This window comes from Lynx canadensis, chromosome A2, assembly GCF_007474595.2.
Source record: "Lynx canadensis isolate LIC74 chromosome A2, mLynCan4.pri.v2, whole genome shotgun sequence".
Classification (NCBI taxonomy): Eukaryota; Metazoa; Chordata; class Mammalia; order Carnivora; family Felidae; genus Lynx; species Lynx canadensis.
In genome coordinates this window covers 16969953-16991354 of record NC_044304.2, presented here as the reverse complement: position 1 = coordinate 16991354, position 21402 = coordinate 16969953, and the positions used below count along the sequence as shown (strand labels likewise).

The 21402-nt window shown below is 37.9% G+C and overlaps 1 protein-coding gene across 5 annotated transcripts in view; it reads left to right on the top strand.

Moving 5' to 3' along the window:
• SMARCC1 (SWI/SNF related, matrix associated, actin dependent regulator of chromatin subfamily c member 1) overlaps positions 1 to 21402 on the top strand; it is a 176955-nt gene that overhangs the window by 31441 nt on the left and 124112 nt on the right. For all 5 annotated transcript variants that reach the window (XM_030306471.1, XM_030306466.1, XM_030306465.1 and 2 more), the window contains exons 4-8: positions 5685 to 5766; positions 6895 to 6987; positions 9263 to 9332; positions 13947 to 14016; positions 18059 to 18134. In XM_030306471.1, coding sequence (XP_030162331.1) covers positions 5685 to 5766; positions 6895 to 6987; positions 9263 to 9332; positions 13947 to 14016; positions 18059 to 18134 — 391 coding nt within the window. The remainder of the gene's footprint in view (positions 1 to 5684; positions 5767 to 6894; positions 6988 to 9262; positions 9333 to 13946; positions 14017 to 18058; positions 18135 to 21402) is intronic.

The following is a 21402-nucleotide window of genomic DNA, read 5'->3' as shown; positions in this document are numbered from 1 at the left end:
ACTCAACTGACTCAGTCACCCAGTGCACCAGAGTACTTTTAATTAATTATTATCTTTTAAGGTTTATTTTCATCAGAGAGAGAGAGAGCATGTGTGTGAGAGAGGGAAAGAGAGACAGAGAAAGTGGGAGAGAGAGAATCCTGAGCAGGGGATTCTGATTGTCAGCACAGAGCCCCCTGCGGGGCTCGATCTCAGGAACCTTGAGATCATGACCTGTGCCGAAATCGAGAGTTGGATGCTTAACTCAGGCGCCCCCACTTGAAATATCTTTAAAAAATACAGATGACTGGGCTTCATGACATACATTATTAACTACTAAGTGTGGTGTGAAAACTGAGAATCTGCGTTTTCAAAAAGCACTCTCTGTGGTCCTCAGGCCTTATTTTGATAAATGTTGGTCAGTGAGATTGTCATTTTAGCACAAACATGGTTTAGATCTTTTGTGAAGAATTATCCATTTTTTAAAAATTTTAAATCCAAGTTAGTTAACATATAGTGTAACAATGATTTCAGGAATAGAATTTAGTGATTCATCACTTACACGTAACACCCAGTGCTCATCCTTAATGCTTGTCCTTAATGCCCATCACCCATTTCACCCATCCCCTCACCCAGGCATCCTGTCTTGCCTTTTAGAAGTTTGCTTCAGAAGCCCTTCACACCCCTCTCGCAGGAGTTAAACTCATTCTCCAGGATCCATTGTTGATTATTTTTATTCAGACTGGATTTTCTATATGTAGCTGAGAATGAGAAGAGAGCATCCCTGACTGTAGTCACAAGAGTCAGCAAAATGAGAGCAATACAGCTAATGAAGGCCCTTTAGACACAGTATGTAATGCTTCAGGTTGAAAGGCTGCTAGGAGACATTGCCCTGCAGATTGCCAGAGGAAAACAAAGCAGAAGACTCATTAATTATTAAATTCTCAGTGGACAGCTCATATTTACAGTCTAAGTGACCAAAGGTTTTATTTATTATTTATTTTTTTACATGACCAAAGGTTTTAAAAGCTAGAGAGAAACATGTTCATTTTTTGCCTTTTCTATAGGGCTGCATTAAGATTCAAAAAGTCTTTGTAGGGGGGTGCCTGGATGGCTGTCAGTAGACCACGCGACTTTTGGTGTCATGGTCATGGGTTCAAACCTCACGTTAAGCGTGGAGCCTGTTTAATTAAAAAAACAAGCCCCAAAAGACTTTATAATTTTAGTTTTTTAATTTGTATTTCTCTTGTGGGTAAGTTTGAGCATCTAGATTTCTATATTGTAAAAAGTAAAGCTTATTTAAATATTCTTGTTAATTTCAAAGTAAGATTAAATCTTTCAACTAAAGGTTATACCATATTTACCTGACTTCATTTCAGGTTTTTTTTTTTAGTTAAAAACATTTTTTAAAATATTTATTTGAGAGAGGGAGAGAGCGAGCGAGCGAGCATGAGCTAGGGAGAGGGGCACAGAGACAGAGAGAAGACCCTAAATAAGCTCCACACTTAGCATGGAGCCTGATGCGGGGCTTGATCTTCCAACCATGAGATCATGATCTGAGACGAAATCAAGAGTCGGATGCCTAACTGACTAAGCCACCCAGGTGCCCCAAATACCTCTTTTGCTTACATAGCATGCTGCTGAATCAGGAAAGCTTTCATCTGTCATGTTATTAAGTCATTGTCTGGCAAACCATTTTAGTTATTTATTGTAGAAAATATTATTTATTGTGGAAAATATAAACTATATGTAAAAGCAGAGAGAATAATACAGTGAATTGTCATTTACTTTCATCTCCTTTATATAATTTCATCTAGATATACTAGTAATCTCTGTGCCCAACGTGGGGCTTGAACTCATGACCCCAAGATCAAGAATCACATGCTTTACTGACTAAGCCAGCCAGGTGCCCTTATTAAAAAGCATGGAGGGGGGTGGGGCGCCTGGGTGGCTCAGTCAGTTAAGCATCCGACTTCGGCTCAGGTCACGATCTCGTGGTCCGTGAGTTCGAGCCCCGTGTCGGACTCTGTGCTGACAGCTCAGAGCCTGGAGCCTGTTTCAGATTCTGTTTCTCCCTCTCTCTGACCCTCCCCCGTTCATGCTCTGTCTCTCTCTGTCTCAAAAATAAATAAATGTTAAAAAAATTAAAAAAAGCATAGGATTGGTTTATTTTTTTATTTTTTTTAATGTTTATTTATTTTTGAGAGAGAGACAGAGTGCAAGTGGGGCGAGTGGCAGAGAGAGAGGGAGACACAGGATTGGAAACAGGCTCCAGACTCCCAAGCTGTCAGCACAGAGTCCAATATGGGGCTCAAACTCATGAACTAGGAGATAATGACCTGAGCCGAAGTTGGACGCTTAACCGACTGAGCCACCCAGGCACCCAAACGTAGGACTTTTTTGAAGAGCATAATAATGTACTGTTATCAACTAAGAAAATTATCAATAATTTTTCAGTGTTATAGGGGCACCTGGGTGGCTAAGTCAGTTAAACATCCGACTCTTGGTTTTGGCTCAGGTCATGATCTCGTGGTTTGTGAGTTCAAGCCCTGCATTCGGCTTCACGCTGACAGTATGGAGCCTGCTTGATATTCTCTCTCTCCCTCTCTCTCTGCCCCTCCGCTGCTTGCTCTTTCTGTCTCTCTATCAAAATAAATAAGCTTAAAAAAAAATTTCAGTGTTATTAAATACCCCCTTAGTGTTCAAGTTTCCCTGATTATCTCATGGATGGTATTCAAACAAGAGTCATATATGGCATTTGGTTGATATGACTAAGTCTCTTTAAGAAAATTAATAGTTTTCCATTTGCTCTTATCCTTCCAAGTTTTGTGTTTTTTTTTTCACAGAAACAAATTTTCTTATAGAATGTTCTGTGTTCTAGATTTTGCTGATATGTCCCTAGTTTATTATTTACCATAGTCTTTCTAAATTTCTAGAAATGTGGTAGTTAGAAGCTTAGTCTGATTTTGTTTTGTTTTGTTTTGTTTTTGGCAACAGTACTTCATAGACACTGTGGTGTTCCTTTCTCTGGAGACATATAATATCTTGTTTCTGCTTTAATAGACAGAAGCTGATGTTCAGTGCCTAGAAGAATCATGCTGTCATTACAATGTTATTAAGTGGTAGTGTTCATATTTTGAAAAAAAAAATAGAAAAGAGATATTGCAGGGGTGCCTGAATGGCTCAGTCGGTTGTGTCTGACTTCGGCTCAGGTCATGATCTCGTGGTTCACAAGTTCGAGCCCTGTGTGGGACTCTGTGTTGACAGTTCAGAGCCTGGAGCCTGGTTCAGATTCTTTGTCTCCCCTTTTCTCTGCCCCCTCCCCCACTCATTCTCTCTCTCTCCCTCCCTCCCTCTCTCTCTCTCCCTCTGTCTCTAAGATAAAACACTTAAAAAAAATTTTTAAAGGTAGATATTATAATGTATAGATACAGCTCCTTATTTTAGTAATTTTTTGTAAGACTGTTATTCTCTCATTCCTTCTTCACTTATTAGCTGGAATACTGAGATATTTAACTCACCAATAATCAGAAAGCTAGAATAAATTCTTGATTCTATTACCAGATGCATTTAGCTTTTCATCTTCATTTGCAGGTAAATCCAGGCAACCCTATTTTAATTTGTTTAACGGCTACTTTCAAACTATTTCTCAGATTTCTAGGAGAGATAATTTCCTTTAGCCTCATTTATTTTTTAAATTTTTCTGTTTTTTAGCATTTATTTTTTGAGAGGCAGAGATCAAGCATGAGCGGGGGCGGGGGGGACAGAGAGAGAGGGTGTCAGAGATTCCAAAGCAGGCTCCAGTCTCTGAGCTGTCTGCACAGAGCCCGACGCGGGGCTTGAACTCACGAACCATGAGATCATGACCTGAGCCGAAGTTGGACACTTAACCTACTGATCCACCCAGGTGCATCAGCCTCATTTATTTATTTAGTAAGGAAGCAGTTTATGAATAATGGGTAAAGGGTTAAGTAAGCCACTCTGAAGTGAGACATTTTTAGACATAGTTCTTTTGTTATCAGAAGCCTATTTGTGACCCCTTCTTTAGAAAGGGGAGACACTCACATGTCTCTCCTTTTGTTTTGCTGAAAGAACCCCTGTCTGCTCTAATAGGGTTGTTCTAGTTAGTCGTGTGTTTTTCTTTTGTTCTGCCAGTTAATGGAAATTGCTTGGAAGAGGTTAGGGAAGGAGAATACTAAACAACCCCAAAAATGGAGTTTAAGAAAAAGTTCTGTGTACCAAGGTTAAATCAAGATATAGTTACTTGGGACAAAGGTCCCTCTTACATGTACATGCCATTTTTGAAGCTGCAACTACTTCTATTCTGAATTACCTGTTTCTGGGCTTTAGTGGACACTTTGCTTAATTTCCGAATTGGAATTCTTCAGGAAACATTTCAGTCTTGTCCTAGCACACTAATGAAAAAGTCATAATAAATATTAGACCTTAGTCATAATAAAAATTTCCTGAATGGTTTGCTTTATAAAGCCACACATTCTTTTAGCCACTGAGGATACATAGGACAATTTTCAAAAAACCTGGTCTTTGCTCTGAAGGCATCAAATGAGATGTCTTACAAACAAGATGATTCTGTTGTGGGCCCGTAACAGCAGTGTGCACAGGATATATTAGGAACATGACAGAAGACAGGAATAACTTCGTAGGGAAAATGGCTTGTGATAGGCCCTGGAGGTGATAGTATCAGGTCCATGGAGTAGGTAGTGACATCCAAGAAAGGCTGCAGAGTGGGGAAAAATGGTTGGAAGTGTGGGGAGCATTTCCAGGATAAAACAGGATGATCTGAGAGAGCATGAGCTCTAGACGCAGATTGCCTAATCCTAGCTAGCACATGGTAGTAATGATTTAAGAATGTTATAACCGTAGTTTAACATTGATTAATCACTTAGAGACTAAGCATAAATACTGTCTCAAGCCCTTAGCATGTATACCTAATTTAACCTTCACAAAAAGCTTATGGGCCATTGTTACTCATGAAGAAATTGATCCTTGGATTAGTAAATCACTCCAGACTACATAAATAAAAATGGGGTCAGGATTAGAACCCAAAGCAATTTGACTCCACAGTGCACACGCTCTCAATCACTGAGCAAAATTAAAGTTAGTGTTGAATAAAAAATAGGGAAAAAGAAACATTCAGATTTGTAAAAATTGAATCATGTGGAAGTGACTGAGAATAGGCAGACAATAGCAGAATGTTATGCTTGGGTACTTACATAAAAAGACATCAAGAAAAGAGAAAAGGTAAATAGATGAATTTTACCACATTTAGGGCAATAGTAGGCTCAAAGAGAGCACAGACACTGTTGAATTTGAACAAATGACTTTGAAGCACATATAAAGTAGATAAACTTTCCTTACACTTGAAGAATGGTATAGTAGTTCACTGTCTTTAGATCTGTGGGTTCCTATTCTTTATGATGTAAAATATTTTAGATTTAAGGGTAATGGGATACTTCATGGAATTAGTACTTCATTTTGACTGGAGTGGATCTTAATGTCACAACATTTAATATTTTGTGATGTTGACCTTGCTTTCTTACACTACTGAGAAAATACCCTCATATGGTTTTAGAGTGCTATTTTAATTCCTGAATCTTTGCAAATTCGTTTTTGTTGAGTGCTAAAACTAAGTTTTCACTTTTGTTTAAGGTAGAGAACAAATTAATGATTTTCTTCTCTTTTAGGCGTAGGTTTGATCTACAGAATCCATCTCGAATGGATCGTAACGTTGAAATGTTTATGAATATTGAAAAAACATTGGTGCAGGTAACTCAGGAAGTTAAATTATTAAAATTTTTTTCCTTTAATGTACTTTCAGTTCTGTGATTGGCTTTATTGGATTGCCAAAAGATCAAAGGAAGAAAAAATTTCTGAAATCTATTGTTCCATTATTTTTATGGGTTTTGGGGGATTAGAGCTATAAAATATGACTAAAACTTGTCATTTATAGAATATTAATCCTAAACTTCTGACAAAAGAATCTATGGTATTTTCTTTATTTCAACTAATCCATTATTTGAATCTCTTTCATATCTAACATAAACACTCTCAATCTACTGGTCACTCATTTATACAGCCCTTTTCTTTGGATATGTTTCATGGTTGTGCCATTAATATAGATCTTATTTCCCCAAGTAGATATAACATGGAAGAGAGAACACTTAATTTTCTTCTTTTCTTTCCTAATATTTTTATTGATTGGTAGTTTTTAATGATCACTGAACTGAATTACCCTTCCTGGGGAAAAGCAGCTGGCAAGAATTCGCTAGGTATTATCAGAAACTTAATGCCTGAAACCTGTCTCACAGATGAAATAACTGTTTTTTGGTTAGTATGTTGATTTTTGGTGATGATTTGAGGAGTTAAAATATGCATGTTGTAATCACTGCTATTTGTAAGGTTAGAAATGGGAAAAAGAGCTATAATCTACAGCCTTTGTTTTTTAAGTAACTTACACAATGAGCCAAAATGGACATCTCCCCCTGAGCCCTACCCGCCCCCCCCCCCCCCCCACCAGTTAAAGGTGTAGGTGGAAACTCTACATTAGATTTGGGCTGTTAACGTCAGTTCAGGTGAGATTGGCTATAGGAGTACCAGTATGTCAGTGTGGTACCTTAATGAAAAATATGATGAATTTCTCTAGGTTGTGATTCCCAACATTTTTTGTCTAGGTGTACTTAGCTGCAGAGAAAGGATCTGGGGATAACATTAAGTGGCTTGCTGAACACTTACCTTTTATATTGAGATGAGACTTCTGCAGTCTATGTTAAAAAACATCTTCCTATTTTAAGCACTGTGGCTTTGAATGTCAATTTTTGCCATTAGGGAATTCATGAGTAATGTGATATCATTTCAAAACCAAGAGAATTGCAAAATCTCTTTTTTCTTCCTCAGAGCAATTGTCTGACCAGACCCAGCATCTACCTCATTCCAGACATTGATCTGAAGTTGGCTAACAAATTGAAAGATATCATCAAACGACATCAGGTAATAGACATGATCACTTCAGAAAAGTGTGTAGTAGTAAGCTTCTTATAAATCTCAATTATAACGTCTTTTAGTTTCTGTATATGTCTGCTTTAAATGAGTTATCTCTTTTTGGTTCTTACAGTACCAAGTTTTTTTCTCTTCCACTCACCTCTAATTCTTAGCCTAGACTAGCATTTTCCTATTTAACGTTATTAAGGTACAGTTGACACATAACATTGTGGAAGTTTAAGGTGTACCATGTGGTGATTTGATGCACATGTATATCCAAGATTAGCATATAATAGTCATTGGTATGGAGTTATTATAGTCTTACTGTGAAATGTGCTTATGTAATTTAAAGAGACTGTGGTCTGAATCACAAACAGAGTAGGAGTTGATGACACAGTTGTTGGTAGGATATCAAATATTGTTTCCAGTAAACCTGTCTTCCCTTATTGCCTGCCCCTTTGATATGTGTTGTATTTGTATATGCGAACTGGAAAATTCTGTTTTCCTCATAAGCTTACTTTGTTTTGATTCACACGTACCAGTGCTATCTTCGGACATCTTTCTCTCCCTCCTTGAGCCTCATGTTAGGTTGAGACCTAGGGTATTTACTGCATGTAGGTTTGTGACTACACATGGCTGAACTGTAAGCAAACCCTTATCATGGTAAACTAGCTGAGGACAACCAGATGCTGTTTCCAAAACAACATTTGAGTGACAAAGTGTTACTAATCCTTAGGGTTAGTTGAGAAGCCTCCTGAAATAATCTTTCTTCTTTCTGCTACAAGAAAGATTGCCAGTGGAATTATGTTTCAGTAATTAGTAAAATATCTTCTGAGTTCCTAAAGCAAGGATGTCTTTTTAAAAAATTTTTAAACATTTTTAAGGCTCTTGGTTCATATTGTCTATTCCAGTTTTTCTAATATTTATTAATTTTTGAGAGAGAGAGAGAGAGAGACCATGAGTAGGGGAGGAGCAGAGAGAGAGGGAGACAGAGAATCCAAAGGAGGCTCCAGGCTCTGAGCTGTCAGCACAGAGCCCCATGGGAGGCTTGAACTCACAAGCTGTGAGATCATGACCTGACCTAAAGTCAGACGCTTAACTGACTGAGTCACCCAGGTGCCCCTGAAGTAAGGATTTCTAATATTGCTTACATTTGGAGATTTACTATGGTCCTTACATATACTGACCCTACTGTCTCAAGTCTGGTTGCTCTTCTCACTTAACATTAGGATTTGGAACAAGTCACTTAATCTTCATTTCTCTTCTGGACTATTCATTGGAGTGGCTGTCAAATGTAGTTTATTTAAAAGTTATATTTATTATTGAGAGAAAGCAACACGCGAGTGAACAGGGGAGTAGCAGAGAGAGAGAGAGGGGGTCAGGGGATTCAAAGTAGACTCTTCTGACAGCAGAGAGCCTGATGCAGGGTTTGAACTTACAAGCTGTGAAATCATGACCTGAGCTGAAGTCAGATGCTTAACCAGCTGAGCCATCCAGGTGCCCCAAGTGTAGTTTAATTATATGTGGAATGTTAGAAGGCAAAAATGGAACAAATGAGCCTGTTGGCTATTGCCTTCAAGCTGGAATTAGCTATATTTATATTCTTCTTGCTACCAGCTCATCCTGGAAGAAACTTACGTATTTTCATACAGTTGATACTGAACATTCAGTTGCCGTTTTTCTTCAGAAATCTGGTTGGCTTCGTGATTGTTCACTAGGGATAACCTCTAGAGAGATGTAAAGATCTCCCTGGTTTCATAGAGTCTTACAGAAGAGACCTTAAGCTAATGATATCATTGAATACTGATGGTTAATCTTTTGTTCTGACATTCAGAATGCATCAGTAACTCCATTGTTTGAGTACCTGTCACCAGTCTTTGCTAAATTGCAACAAAATCTTGTGAAATACGTATTATTACCACTGTATGTCACAGAAGACACTGAAGCACAAAAAAAACTTAGGATTTGTGATGACTTTGGAGTGACTTTTAGAATTAGAAGTACTCATACTCCTGGTAAGATTACCTAGAGAGAGATAGGGAATTAGCCCAGAGGCACTTGCATGATTTTTCTATACAATATAAACTGTGTCTGTAGATAATTTATGTGTTTTTATTTGTTTTTATTAACAATTATCCTTTTCCTGGACTAAAAATAATAAAAATATTACAGTCTTAAAACACAGAGTAATGTCTTGGAGATTCTCAGGCAGGTTGCATCTGACGTTGCATACTTTGTTAGCCATGTGCTTTACTCTTATGTTGCTTATTCATTTGTTTTCCAGGGGACATTTACTGATGAGAAGTCAAAGGCTTCCCACCACATTTATCCATATCCTTCCTCTCAAGAGGATGGTAAGTTCATTGTTGGTTGTGAACTTGTTTCACTAGATTTTAAATTTTATCAGATTTATTTAAACGATATAACCCATGTTTTGCAGAAGAGACTTGCAGTACTAAGTAACTTACACAGATTATTTAAATGTAGTTTTCTGGTTTTTGCTGAATTGGCTAATAAGCAAACTAATTCTGTGATGTCCAACTTTCTAATCATTGGACTTTTATTTATTTCTTTGTCGGTTATATTATCTGGGTGTTAAGTTTAGACATGCTTTATGTATTAACTTTGTTAATGTTTGCTATGTTGCTTGTGTTCTCAAAATTAAGAGACATTGCAAAATGAAAGAACGTCTCTGGGGAAGATGGGCTTAGTGGCTGTCTGAACAAGGCCTACTATATTTTAGTTTGGTGAATGTAAAATGGTTCAGATTCTGAACTTTTACTTCTGCTATCCTGAAAGTTGATTTTGTTAGTGGCCTGAGTTCTATAGAGCTATGGAAACTGATTTGTTGAGAAAGAAAATATGAATTAATAAGTTAACCACATTAATTTGAGAAACCCATCTCTTATAGGGCTCAAGTCTTCTGGTTAATATAACCTATCCCTGTAGGACATCTATATAAGAAGCCAAATTATGTCGGGTTTGAGTTGCTAATTGCCCCATGCTCAGTACTTTTTCTTGACCAGTGCAATTGTGCTAGAAGTCAGGAACAAAAAGATTACCAGACAATCCCTATATGTTTGAAAATTAAGAAACACATTGCCAAGTAATCCATGGGGCAAAGAAGAAATTACAATGGAAGTAGAAAATCTTCAGAATTAAATGATTATGAAATGAATAATAAAGTGCAAGAACATTCTGTTGGATGCAGCTGAAGCTGTGTCCAGAGAGAAATGTATGTTTTTAAATGTGTATGTTAGGAGGGCACCTGGGTGGCTCAGTCTTTTAAGCATCTCTCTCTCTCTCTTTTTTAAAAATTAATTAATTAATTTTAATGTTTGTTTATTTTTGAGAAGAGAGAAAGACAAAGTACAAGCTGGGGAGGAGGGCAGAGAGAGGGAGACACAGAATCCAAAGCAGGCTCCAGGCTCTAAGCTATCAGCACAGAGCCCATTGCGGGGGATTGAACCCACAGGCTGTGAGATCCTAACCTGAGCCAAAGTTGGACGCTTAACTCACTGAGCCACCTAGGCGCCCCTTAAGCATCTACCTTTTGATTTTTGGCTTAGGTCATACATCATCTCACAGTTTGCGAGATTGGGCTCTGCGTTGATAGAGTGGAGCCTGCTTGGGATTCTCTCTCTCCCCCTCTCTCTCTGCCCTTCCTCATCTTGTTCTCTTGTGCTGTCTCTCTCTCTCTCTCTCTCTCTCTCTCTCTCTCTCTCTCTCTCTATCTCTCTCAAATAAACATTTAAAAAAAATATTTATTTATATTTGGGAGAGCATAAGCAAGAGAGGGGCAGAGAGAGGGGGACAGAGGATCCGAAGCGGGCTTTGCGCTGACAGCAGTAAGCCTGATGTGGGGCTTGAACTCAAACTGTGGGGTTATGACCTGAGCCAAAGTTGGAGGCTCAACCATCTGAGCCACCCAGGTGCCCCAGTAAATAAACATTTTTTAAAAGTTGTATATTAGGAAAGAAAGACTGAAAAATCAGTGGTGCACACATCTTTCTTATGAAATTGGAAAAATAATAGCAAATTAACCTAAAGAAAGAAGGAAATAATTACAGACAAAACTTAATGATGTGGAAAATAAACAGCAAGGCATGCTCAGCAGTGTCAGAAATGGCTCTCAGAAAAGATCAATGAGGCTATTGCAGTTGTTCTGCAAATAAGCAGGGAAAAAAAGAAAACAAAGTAGAGAATGGAAGGGAGACATTGCTACGGATCCTACAGGTATTGAAAACAATTACAGGAGGTTAGGTTAGGTTTGTTTGGTTGCTTTGTTGCTTCTGTGTTTGGTGTCAAATCTAAGAAACCATTGCCTCATCCAGAGCCCTGAAGTTTTACAACCTGTCTCCTCTTCTGAGACTTTAGTTTTGCTGTTACATTTAGGTCTTTACATCATCAGTGTGATAACTAAAAGTTTGATTTTATTTGTTACAGTCAGAATCTCAGCCCTGTGATTGTTGTGCTTTTATAAAGTGAGAAACTTCATCCTTCATTGTTGAACAGGTTCTCAGCCTTTATCCTGTTAGGTAATAGCCACTGATCTCCACTAGATGGGGGTAGTGGATTGCTGTGGTATTAGAATACTGATTCTGTTGCAGGCTCTGTTTCTCCAATAAGACTGATAAAAAAACTTTTAGCATGTGAACTTTATGAAAAAAATCACCTTTTACAAAAGATTTGACCTGTAATTGTTATACAAGCTACTAGTGATTCCTTACTGGTGCTGGTTTTATTTTTCTCCTTGGTTTAATACAACCTAGTTTACTGCATACTGATGCTTGCTTGATATTATCAGTAGTTACAGCACTACAGTTGCTCTAACTACTGATAATATTCTACTCTAGTATAATCAATAAGACAGGATTGTGCACACTGTATGATTTACCTTAGAGTAACGGACTGTCAGGTAAATGTTGACCCTTAGCAAAGCCCTGTGCTGGGCTCCCTACATGTATTTGTTTCAGGTAAGTGTGTAGATGATAGCAGTACCAGCCAGAAACACATTAGAAACTGTGTTGTAAAATCCTCAAAAATGCCACATGTCTTTAATGAGGATTAATCAAAATTTTAAATAAAATGTGATATTTAATTGGCCTTAATCTTTTGGTAAGATTTTGGGTATGGCATCCTAGAAGAGAATGCAAAATAAGCAAAAGTATAGAGGTAAAAAATTAGGATCCTTTGCTTATTTTTTAGTTAGGCTATGTCTTTATTGTTGAGTTGTGAGAGTTATGTATCTGTCCTCAGTTTGGACTAATTTTTACTCATAAAACTGGTTGTTTTATTGGTTCTGTGTAGCTTATAATCATCTCTGGGAAGAATGTGGATTTACATCTTTAACCTTTAGTTAGTTTTGCTACCAGGCAAACTTCCAAAGGCAATCAGTGCCATAGTTTCTTTCTATCAAAGTCACTTGTAAAAAGGAGGATTTTTTTTTCTTTACCTACAAAAGCTGCACAACCTTTGAAGATAGATTTAGTATTCTTTTTTTAAATTTTTTTTTAACGTTTATTTATTTTTGAGACCGAGAGTGACAGAGCATGAACGGGGGAGGGTCAGAGAGAGAGGGAGATACAGAATCCGAAGCAGGCTCCAGTCTCTGAGCTGTCAGCACAGAGCCTGACGCGGGGCTCAAACTCATGGACCGTGAGATCATGACCTGAGCCGAAGTCGGACGCTTAACTGACTGAGCCACCCAGGCGCCCCTAGATTTAGTATTCTAAAGGGCAGCTCTTATTAGTTAAGAGTCAGTATATTTTGTCACTACATAGTGAGTTATGAAAGACCCACTGACCTCTTCACTTTTTCCTTGGCCATTTTGAGAAATCAGGCTAAGGAACAGTGCTTGATTTCTTCCTTTTCACATTTCTTTCAAGATAGTCGGGTGAGCAATTGGATGCTTGAAAAAGAACACAGGCACTGGACACTCAGCTGGCTTTTGATCTCAGGGTTGTGAGTTTGAGCCCCATATTGGATGTGGAGCCTACTTAAAATAAAACGCGCGCGCGCGCGCACACACACACACACACACACACACACACACACACACACAGAGGTATGTGGTCTTTCATGCCTTTAGTCAGTGAACCTGGGGCTATTTCTTGTTGAAATTGGCAACGTAAAGCCCCCATTACTTACCTGGTTTCACTTTGTTGTTCTATTTTGCTATTTCTTGGGTTTCAAAGGGCTTACTTGACTAGTTCCCTCTGAGCAATAGAAACAGGTTATTAAGCTAAATTTAGACTACCAAAGAAACAGACACACAAGTGCTAAAATGTAGATATAATCCAACTATGATTAAAATCAGTAAGAATCATCCTGTTGTATAAATTTGCACTTATCTTTGCTAAGGAGGCTCAAAATAAAAATATCCAATGTGATCATACTGCTTACATTGTTGATGGAAGGACTAAATTAACAGGATGCCATTAAAAAATAGTAAAAATAGTATTGATAAAAGCTTTGGTGTAGCACTGTGTGAAGTACTATAGGATGCCAGAGGCAGTAAATATAGAGGAAGAAGACCATGTAGTAAAACTTCCATCAAGGACATGAAGTATGACTTACACCTTGAAAAATGTACAGTAATTGTAAAGCTTCACACAAAAAGGGAGGAGAGGTTTTACATGGAAAATATGGCAGTAAAGAATATATAGTGTTCATGATTTAGATGGAATTGCAGACAAACAGGCAGGTGGATAGGAGGAGAGTATTTTACTGTGTGGACAATTGGATTTGCTAAGAGCAATGGATAATAGGTCTAGAATCTAGTAATTCTGAATACATGGCTGAAAAACTTCTCCTTAATATGATAGACACAATGTTTAATTATGAGAAGAATTTTTTGGAGTTTGCTTACTAGCAAACTAAAAATTCTAAGTAGAAATTTAGTTAAAATAATAATTTATTCATTTATTTTGTCAGCCCGACTAAAGTATTTTCTTTTTCCCTTTCAGAAGAATGGTTGAGACCAGTGATGAGAAAAGATAAGCAGGTGTTAGTGCACTGGGGGTTTTACCCAGACAGGTAATGTCGACATGTCCTAAAATATGGGACAAAGATTTTTCATCTCTGTGCAAGCCAGACTTATTTACATGTAGTTTCACTTTCTCAATAATGACAACTTTGTTTCATTACTTGATCTCACTTTTTGAGTATTACTGATTTTTCTTATTTATGGAACTCAGTTCAGTCACATGGCTTTATTTATCTTAATAAACTGATAGGTTGCTGCATTTGCCAAAGCACCCCTTTAGCACAGTATTAGAATGCTAATCTAGATTTGTTTCCTTCAAGAAATGAATTTTTCTCTCTAATATTTTATGACTATTTTATTTATTTTTTCAAAAAAATATTCATGCCATACTATAAGGGATGAATTATTTTATGTCTAAAGAGGAGACTTTTTCTTCTTGGCAGAAATTTATTTCCCTAGTGTTATTATTACTTTGAGATAATCATAACTCATAGTGTGTTTCAGTTTTCAAATATAGAGAGTATTGTAAGAACTAGATGTTAGTGATGTTAATGAAAATGGTGGTCCTTGTTTAATTAGTATTACACCTACATAGGATGCTTCCGAATAAAGGATAACCTTCCATGAAGTTCACGAGAGTCTGTCCATTGTGGGTTTTTGATGTCAGACCAGTCTTCCTTCTCCTATATCCCCATCCACTTTTAGCCTTCTCATATTATTGGAAGCAAATCCCAAATATAACATTTTAATAGTAAATATTTCAATATGTATTTCTAAAAAAACAAGGCCTCATTTAAAAAAAAATGGTAAAGTAATATTACTGTCAAATCTAAAAAAACTTAACAGAATTCCTTAATACAGTGTCCTCTATCCAGTCGTTGTCATATAAGTGATACGTATGATTACTTTATAGATTGATATTTGTTGAAAGTAGAATTCAGCCACATTTTGTGATTCATTGATATATTTGTAAGCACATTTTTCAGTTTCTAGGTTCTGTCTCTGTTTTCCCTACTCCCACCACAGGCATTGTATTATTGTATTATTTAAGAAACCAGGTTCCTTGTCCTGTAAAGTTTACCACACTGTGCTTTGTTGTTTTTTTTTTTAATGGCATCACTGTGGTGTTTTTGAACATGTTTCTCCTTTCTCTGTATCTCCTTTAGATTGGTAGTTAGATCTAGAGTTGATCAGAGTCCATTTCAGTTTATGGAAGGAATAAGACTATTGGATAGGTTTGTATTTTTCATCATCAAACGATGACACATTATGTCTGGTTATGCACTCTTTTTAAGTTAATCTATTTGAGTCTCTCTATTTTACTTGTAAAGGTATTTTTGAAGAAGAAAATAATGTTTTTAGATACGTTCAAAATTTGAGGAGTATATGCACAGTTTTCGTATAGGTTGAGTTGATTAGGACAAGATTAAGTCAGTTTGCTAATCAGCCTCTTCTGAACCAGAATTGATTACTTTAAATGAACTAACAGGTTTTTAATATTTAAATGCTTTCTGTAAAACATTTCTAGTCTTGAGGCATCAAATAGTCCTTGGTACTGTTAAACCTTCCAAGGGTGTAGGAAGTCTTTTTTTTTTTTTTTTTTTTTAAATTTTTTTTTTTTTCAACGTTTATTTATTTTTGGGACAGAGAGAGACAGAGCATGAATGGGGGAGGGGCAGAGAGAGAGGGAGACACAGAATCGGAAACAGGCTCCAGGCTCCGAGCCATCAGCCCAGAGCCCGACGCGGGGCTCGAACTCACGGACCGCGAGATCGTGACCTGGCTGAAGTCGGACGCTTAACCGACTGCGCCACCCAGGCGCCCCGTGTAGGAAGTCTTAATAGGAAATCAATTTGCCCTTTGAAACATTTAGGTGGAAACTCGAATTTGTGATGACAAGCTTCGTAAGTATACAGTTGAAATAAATTTTATAATAATAAGAGATGTTAAATATATAACAGTAAAAACATGTTAGCCTGTTTGCCAACTTTTTCTTTATCACGTAAGATAAAGCATCTAGTGTGAGTCTTGTCTTCTCAAGGGGCCTTGTTCACTGTTCACTTTCTTTATTAACTCTACAGCATTCCCCTGACACCCTCATCTGCAGGGGATTTGTTTTAAGGCTCCCAGTGGATACCTGAAACCATGGATAGTACCAGACTTTTCATATGCTATATTTTTTCCTATATGTACATACCTAAGGTAAAGTTTAATTCATGAATTAGGCACAGTGACAGATTAACACCAATAACTAATGATAAAATAGAATGATTGTAACAATATACTGTGATAGAAGTTACGTGAGTGTGGTCTCTCTTCTGTCAGAATACCTTATTGTACTGTATTCACCCTTCTTGTGATGATGTGAGATGATAAAATGCCTTCGTGATGAGTTGAAGTGAGGTGAGTGACACAGGCACTGTGGTGTTGTCTTAGGCTGCTGTCGACCTTCTGATGAAAGGTCAGGAGGAGGACCATCTGTCTTCAACCATGTTTGACTGGATAACTGAAAGTGTGGAATGGGGGACCCTGGGAAGGGGGGATTGCTCGAGTTTGTGCCTTTCTATCTTTATAATGTTTTGAACTCAAGACTTTGAGAGAATGTAAGGTTATCAGACTCATCATTGTAATCTTTACCTGGTATAATTCATAACTTGGCAAAGGAACTTTTTTCTCCAACTCATGTTTTAAGTGTTACTGGGAAACTTACCAGAGTGCTGTGAATAGGTATGTAGAGCTGTGCTTGTTCCGGACGCTTTTGAATTAACTTCTGAGTAGTAGCTACAGGAAGCCCATGCTTGTTACCATACTTGTGTTTCATTTAGGTATCTCTTGGTTTTACAGTTAATTTGTTGGCTAGTATAGTAGCATTGACACAGTTTCAGTTTGGTAGATAATTCTATGCTCATTTCAGAATTGTGGAGGAGCAGGAGGAGTACTTGAAAGAGCGAACCCATTGAGCAAAGAGATGTGAAGATAGGAGGGTGAGCCATATGATTCCTGGGTAGTGAGGAGCCTCTGTAAAGGGCTTGAAGTGGCCACTGCCTGGCATGTTTAAAGAACCCAACAAACGCCCACATGCCTTGACTATAACATGAGTGAGGGGAGAGTATTAGGAGATGGACTCAGAGTGACAGTCACAGGACTAGATCATGAGGCCTTGGCAATCCAGTAAGGATTTTGGCTCTTACTTTGAGTTGTGTGGGAGTTGTTGGAACATTTTGAGTAGTGATAATGTGGACTGACTTGATTTTCAAAAGGATCACTGTGGCTGCTTTATGAAAAATTGACTCGGGCTTTGGGCAGAAGTAGAAGGGTGAGAAGTAGATAGATACTGGGCATATTTTGAAGGTGGAACAAACTATAGAAGTTGCTGATGGTTGGATTATAGGAGGTGATTGAGAGTGAAGTCAGGGATGTCTCCAAGGCTTTTGGCCAGAACAACTGGAAAGATAGAGTTGGCATTTACTGAGATGGAGATGATTGCCTAGGGCACGTTATTGAGGTCAGGATGGCATTATGTGTTTAAATTCAGTGTTAGTTTTGAAAGCCTTAGTAAACATGTAGGTAGATACAGAATTGGCAGTTGGATTCATGAGTCTGGCATTTAGAGAAAAGGGCAGATGAGTATATAGTTGAAGCCATGGGGTTGTGTGAGATCAAGAGAATGAATAGACAAGAAAGGGATTGTTTCAAAAACTGAAACTTAGGACTTTCCAGTGTTGAAGAGGTTTGGGAGAAGAGGAGAAACTGGCAATGAAGACTGAGGAGAGGCTGGTGACTAGAAGGAACATTGGAGGATACTGCTGTCTTAGAGGCCAAGTGAGGGAAGTGGCTTTGAGGAGAGAGTAATCTACCCATTAAAATTCTGTGCACTGAGGCTTGAACTTTGGATTTAACAGTGTCAGGATCACTACAGACCTCTACAGAAGAGTTTTTTTGTCAGAGTAGCAGAAACAAAAATGTATGAAATATATGTTACTAGATCCTAATAGTATTTCTAAAATATATTTTTACCTTTTGATGAAAAGTCTTTTTAGTGAATGAATCTGAATTCTAATCTGTTTTTCCCTTTTCTCATTTCCTTTGTAGCTATGATACTTGGGTCCATAGTAATGATGTTGATGCAGAAGTTGAAGATCCCCCAATTCCGGAAAAGCCATGGAAGGTGAAAGATCCCTTTTTAAAAACATTCTTGTGTAACTTAATAGCATTTCTCAGCTCTTTTCCATAACTATGTTTCAAGGAAATACAGAATGAGGATCTTTCTTTCTTGTCATCCTATTAAGATATCCATGGCTACGAGACAGTGGTGTTTGAGGAGACCCCAGAATCCAGTTACCTTGTGGTTTGAGACAATTGAGAGAGGCGCGTGAGGAGTACGGTTGAACATTGGTCGTGTCATTTAGGAAGGCTGGAAACCGTGTTCATGGCTCTTATTATAATAGTCATTTCTATTCTAGTCATTGTAATAGTAATAATCCACGCATTAACTCTTATTTTCTTGCTTTTTTAAAGAATGTTTATTTTTGAGAAAGGCAGAGGAGAGAGAGAGGGAGACAGAAGATCTGAAGTTGGCTTGCACTGACAGCAGAGAGCCCCATGCACATGGGCTCAAACTCATGAACTGTAAGATCATGACCTGAGCTGAAGTTGGATGCTTAACCAGCCGAACTACCCAGGCGCCCCATTTTTTGGCTTTTAACATGGAAGTAATTCTGAAAGTTGCAAGAATAATACAAAACAAAATGCTGCTTTATGCTCTTCTTCCAGATTTGCCTGTTTTTCGTTATTTAGGATGTTTAAATTTTTTTTTTTAACATTTATTTATTTTTGAGACAGAGAGACAGAGCATGAACGGGGGAGGGTCAGAGAGAGGGAGACACAGAATCTGAAACAGGCTCCAGGCTCTGAGCTGTCAGCACAGAGCCCGACGTGGGGCTCGAACTCTCGGACCACGAAATCATGACCTGAGCCGAAGTCAGCCACTTAACCGACTGAGCCACCCAGGCGCCCCCTAGGATATTTAATTTTTGAAGCAATATTAATACCTGATACAGAGCCTATATTTTGTTTGCACCAAATGTCCCATTGATAGAGTAAATTTTTTTAAAGTTTTTTTTTAAATTTATTTTAATGTTTTTATTTATTTTTGAGACAGAGCATGAGCAGGGGAGGGGCAGAGAAAGAGGGAGACACAGAATCCAAAGCAGGCTCCAGGCTCCGAGCTGTCAGCACAGAGCCTGACACAGGGCTCGAACTCACAGACTGTTAGATCATGACCTGAGCTGAAGTTGGACGCTTAACCAACTGAGCCACCCAGGCACCCCGGTAGAGTAAGCTTTATACTGAGTCTCTTCCCTGATCCAGGATCCAGTTCAGGATCACACATTGCATGTAGTTGTTAGATCTTTTTAGTCTACTTTAATGTTGAAGTTTTAGCCGTTTTCTTCCGTGACACTAGCAGTTTTGAAATGTATAAGCTAGATTTGTGTGTGTGTGTGTGTGTGTGTGTGTGTGTGTGTGTGTGTGTGTGTGTGTTTTTAGAATGTCTGAATCTGAATTTATATGGATATTTTCTCGTTATTATATTCAGGCTATGCATTTTTGGCTGCAAAACTACTTCAGTGGTATTCTGGTCTCAGTGTGTCACATCAGGGGGCATGTGTTTTGATTTTTCCCATTATGGCTCATTGTTAAGGTATTATCTGCCTGGTTTTCCCACTGTAACATTACCATTTTTCTTCTTGAAATTAAAAATATGCAGAAATACTTTGACATTATATAAATATCCTTTTCTTCATCAAATTTGTATCCCTAAGTTTGCTCACTCGTAAGTAATTCCTGCCTGATTGAATTAGTTACTACTAGTGGTTTTCTCACTCTGTCCATTCTATGCTTGTTACTGACATTTTACATGGTAATGAGCTTTCTTTTCTCCCTCTACACGTATCTATAGTCTCACTATGCAGTCGTGGAGCAGTGACATTATTGCCATTCTTTACTGTGATGAATGGTCCAGAATTTGGCCAGTGGGAACTCCTTTAAGCTGCCTCCTGTGACTTTTTGGTATTATTCGATTCATTTTTGCATATTTCCTATTTTCTGGGACAAAAAGAATTTCCAACCTCTTTTTGCAGTTCTATATCCCAGTCCTGGAATCAGTTATTTTTGCAGGGAGATCTCACTTTCCATGAGAAATGGTAATTATACATAGTTTCTATTGGCTGTTTTATGTGGTATGCTGAACACTTAAAAATATTAGATGTTATACCTGATTCAACCTAGTTTGAGTTGTGTGACGTTCAGAAAGGCTTAAAGCTTTAAATTTTTTTTTTTTTCAACGTTTATTTATTTTTGGGACAGAGAGAGACAGAGCATGAACGGGGGAGGGGCCGAGAGAGAGGGAGACACAGAATCGGAAACAGGCTCCAGGCTCTGAGCCATCAGCCCAGAGCCTGACGCGGGGCTTGAACCCACGAACCGCGAGATCGTGACCTGGCTGAAGTCGGACGCTTAACCGACTGCGCCACCCAGGCGCCCCAAGGCTTAAAGCTTTAGATTTCATACGAGGAAGCTGGGATTAACAATTTAGTCTTTTTTTGAAACCCTTTTATTTGGAAATATTTTCAAACTTAAATTGCAAGAGTAAGAATAGTAGGTGGCATACCTGTACACCCCTTATCCAGATTTGCCTATTTATTACATTTTACTCCCTTTCTGACCTATCACTTCTTCTCTGTGTGTTTTTATTTTTTATTCATAACCTTTTGAGATAAAGATGCATATATCACAGGCCTTTAAGACATGTTTGTGTTTCCTAAGAATACGAGATTCTCCTACATGAGCACATTGCGGTTGTCAAATTCAGTAAAATTTAATGTTGCCACAATACATTACTGTCTGTATTCCAGTTTTGTCACTTGACCCAAAAAAGTTTTTTGTAGCATTTTTTTCTGCTACAGAATACTGTTTAATATCAGCTGTTACAGTAAAATACCCTGTCTCTTTCGTTCCCTTTAACCTGAAACATTATCCTGGTATTTCCTTGCCTCCTAAGACATTTTTGAATTTGAAAAGAATATTTCTCATTTGGCATTTGTGATCTTTTTTAATGGTTAAATCAGGTTCTGTATTCTAGCCAGAATATTGCATAAGTGATGTTGTGTCCTTCTCAGGGCGTCATACTGGGAGGCATGGCTTGTCCATCTGTTACTGGGTGGTGACACTGATCACCCAGTTAAGGTGTGCTGTGATGGATCCACTGTATAGTTCCTTTCTTTTTTTTTTTTTTTTTCACTTGCAATTTATAAGCAATCTGTAAGAGATTCTTTTAGACCATACAGATACCCTGCTTCCCATCAAAATTCTCCATTCGTCACCCAGATTTAGCATCAACTTGAAATTCTTGCCTGAGCCAGTCTTTTCTTTGATGA